At 47.5% G+C, this 3820-nt stretch overlaps 1 protein-coding gene across 1 annotated transcript in view; it reads right to left on the reverse strand.

Annotated features, from left to right (window-relative positions):
* The window catches only part of vwc2l (von Willebrand factor C domain containing 2 like), a 19977-nt gene extending 16374 nt beyond the window's left edge, over positions 1–3603 (reverse strand). The window contains exons 1-3 of the mRNA XM_078551348.1: positions 3408–3603; positions 1911–2372; positions 1114–1243 (exon numbers count right to left, since the gene is read on the reverse strand). Coding sequence (XP_078407474.1) covers positions 1114–1243; positions 1911–2300 — 520 coding nt within the window. The 5' untranslated portion in view covers positions 2301–2372; positions 3408–3603. The remainder of the gene's footprint in view (positions 1–1113; positions 1244–1910; positions 2373–3407) is intronic.
* Positions 3604–3820: the final 217 nt, after the last annotated feature.

Genomic DNA, 3820 nt, shown 5'->3' on the forward strand with positions numbered 1-3820 from the left:
GTTTAATGGCATGCTCCTGCTCTGGTTTCTGATGTTCTGATGACTGCTGGGTATGAGTTGTGATTGATAAAGATTGTAGTTTGGTGAGTGATAGATGCGCTCACTGACCCTGGCCACTCGTGTGAGGTCATGGAACTTCTTATGGTGCTGCATCGGGTCCGTAGGGCTTGAGTCCTGGCATTCACCTTCACTGACATCTGCTCCGATGGCCTTTTTTAAGCTTGTGGCTGGATGGCCTTCTGGTCCCCCCTGCAGATATCGAACAGCTCTCCTCCTCTCCACTTCCTTCAACAAGGTCGCCAACACAGCATCCAAAAACCTTGGAGCTCGCACTCTCCCACTTTGTGCCATTATTCAACGTTGTAAGGGTCAGAGTCACTTCCTGTACTATTCTCAGCACCTGCTCCAGTTACAAGGCTCCCCCCTTTCCCACCTTAAAGGAGGCACGGGCTAGCTTGAACTGGTCCTAGTCATTCACAATATTGGCCTCTGCTCAGGCGTCCAGCCAATCAACAGCACTGTTAACACCGGCCAATGGTTGAAATGCTGCAGTCAACAGGCCCGGGTTACTCACACATCACGATTCCCCTGCCCCACTGGGAGGCGAGGAAGGTGCTATAGAATTTGGCCATCTCTGAACTCCTAACTTTCGAATGCTTATGCCTACATGGTTGAAGGGGCTACTCCTGGCCTTATGTCCTTTCTGATGTCTCTATGCTGCCTCCTTTGTTCCTTCCTATGTACTTTCCTAAGTCCCTTGAAATTTATTTTGCGCCTCAGTTCCTTCCTAAATTATACTGTCCACTTTCGCCCTGTTATAAGTACACAATCGCTCAAGAACTGAAATACTCTCTAAACCAGAAGTAAACCGGTGAAAGAAACCTTGTTCGAATCGTTTTGAGGTCTGAACGAAGTTTTTTTTTAAATTCGATTGCTCTCACTCTCACAAATACAGAAATAGACTTACAGTGTTCTAATCTGAATCTTAGAAAACGTGGAATATTGGGTCCTTGTCTTGTGGGCTCTCTTTTTAAAAACAAAATCACTCCCGCTGACTGCAGTCTCCGAGGACCGGGATTTAAGACAGTCGGTAGTGGTTGCACAACTCCTTACCGTTCTTGCACACGGGGCAGCACTGCTCGGGCTCGTAGACTGGATTGACGCACTCCGGGACTGCACAATCAGCGACCACGCAGTGCACCTCGCTGCTGGCTTCACACCGGCACCACTCACAGGGAGACGGCTGAAACAACCACACAGGTTTTTTTTTTATTCAATCGTGTAGCCAGCAAAGCTCTTCCCGATAGAGCTGGCTTCAAAAGCATTACGTAGGAAAGGCATTTATATTTGCACAGTTAATAGCATCACCCTTCCTCCCACCCCCCTCCCAATAAAAACAACAGATAAATAAGCCAGAGAGCGGAAGAGCCTTTAAAATAACTGCAGTTGAGTTAGTGATTGGGACTCGTCCTAACAGGAATTAATTTAGCTCCTTACTGTCCTGCCCGGTGAATCTGATTCATTTGTGTTTAATTTGTGTAATGTCATTCGTGAGGCTTTAAGAAAATCCATAAATCTGCCAGGTTTCCTCTTTGTGATAAACCAAGGTCCAGAAGAGAGTGTATTTACATCACTAACCATAGCGCAAAAAGTGGGAACATTGCAATTTATAAAATTAAAATATAAGGGCGACAGCCACGGAATCCTTGATATTAAAGTGAGCCCACTTTAACAAACACAACTGAAATAAATCTTATCTGTGATTCATCGTCAGTATTCACAATAAACCCTCTTTGAAATCAGTGTTTGCAGTCAGTTCTGGCTTTAAGCTCTCGAGTATGAAACAAAGCCACGTTTTAGCCGAGGCAGATGCTGAATGATGTACACAGCTGTGGCTGCAGTGCTCCTACCTTGAATTCTTCCAGCACTTTGTAGGTTTTTGCACGGTATTCACAAAAGTTTTTCACTTCTTTACATTCGGGACAGCAGCCGTTGTGCTCGACCTTACTGCACTTGGGGTGGATTTTGGGGCACTCGGGCTGGTCACACACTGGGCCATCCTCTGTGCACACGCACGGGCAGTTCAAATGGCCCGGGAAAAAGCGCTCGCCCAGTTTGTACACAAAACCACTGTCGTCCACGCAGCCTTTGCCTCGGTAGTCGTCAAAGTCCATGTCATTGTTGCCTAGCCCCAGCGTGTTGTCACCTTCCAGGTCATCGTCCTGATCGACGGCAGCCGGGCTGAGGAGGACCGGGGTCATGAGGAGGAGGACGCACGCTGCCTGGAGCCCAGGAGCCATAGTCCACAAGTGCCTCTCCTTGGCTATCAGCTCCTGCTCTGGACCGGGCTACGGCTGCCCATAGACTCCAGACTGGAAAACAACAAAGTAAAATAACAAGTTTAAGAGAAAGACTTGCATTTAAACAACGCCTATCACGACACCCCAATGCGTCTTACAGTCGCTGAAGTGCTTTATTAAGCTGTTGTAATGTAGGAAAGGCGGCAGCCAATTTATGCACAGCAAGCTCCCATAAACAGTCATGCGGTAAATTATCAATTTTTTCTGGTGTTGGATAAATATTGGTTAGGACACCAGGAGAAACAACCGTTCTTCTCACAAATAGTGCCATCTTTTATATCCACCTGAGAGGACGGGTGCACCTCCGGCATTGCAGCACCCTCCCAGCACTGCACTGGAGTGTAGACCTGGATTCTGCGTTTGAGTCTCTGGAACGGAGCTTGAACCCCACAGCCTTGCAACTTAGGGGCAAGAATGCTACCCACTAAACCCGGCTGACACCGAAGTAGCTGCAACTCAAACACACAGCACGGAGAGACACAGGGAAAACTTTAAACCGGGAAGCACAAACTCATTCTGCAGATGCAATATGACAAACGTGTAAAACTTTAACAAAAAAAAAAGCGCGTGGGGTACAAAATTAAGGACAGAAGTCGCCGTTTGTGCTGACGCGGAATCTCATTCTCCTCAGGAACTGAAATGACCTTTAGTCTTCCGGGATGCGGTGTTACACCAAACACATAGCAGTGTTAACCGTTCAGTCATACTCACCGTCTGATTTACAACGTTTCCGTACCATTAATTATAACCTGGGGTGGCAAGTGAATAAAGGCAAGGTGACTGGACCGTGGTTACATCTAGTGTTTGTGACCAGTTCGTCGAAATTAACTCTATTTTCAAACGTTTGCATCCCACTGAACGGGAGGCTAGAAAATGGGAGCAAAATTGACACCAGTTGCAAGCATGCCGCATTTTCTTCCTGCAACTTCGTGCGGATAAATAACATGGGGTTGGTCAGTTAATGAAACCATGCATCCCACAGCAGGGTGAGACCTCACAGTGCAATAACAATGACAATGTGTAGAGGAAAAAAAAAATAGACGGTACCTCGTCCGAATCAACTATGAGTGCGATGGTCTCTTGCAAGATGATTTGTGGTCAATTGACACTTGTTTACGCAGAGCGCATCTTCAATGAAGGCGAAGGGGTCGCTAAACAGTAGCTCCCGAACGCACACATCTTTAATCACCTGAACATCCCCTCCGCCTTCCCTCTTCCCAGCGCGAATAGCAATCCCTGTAACAATAAAGTTGCCGTTTTAAAGGTTCGGTAGAAAGCGACGGTCGGTGCCGGGCCAACCGCGAGAAAACGCCTTGTGGAGACTGGCTGCTGTAAGTGTGTCCAAGGCGATGCGGGATCCCACCGGAGACTCTAACAGCTCCTTCATGTTCACACTACGCTCCCGATTCCTTCTGGTTGGAATAGCTCGAACTGTTCAGGCTTGGTGAGCATCACCTTTA

The sequence above is a fragment of the Cetorhinus maximus genome, chromosome 11 (assembly GCF_964194155.1).
Source record: "Cetorhinus maximus chromosome 11, sCetMax3.hap1.1, whole genome shotgun sequence".
Classification (NCBI taxonomy): Eukaryota; Metazoa; Chordata; class Chondrichthyes; order Lamniformes; family Cetorhinidae; genus Cetorhinus; species Cetorhinus maximus.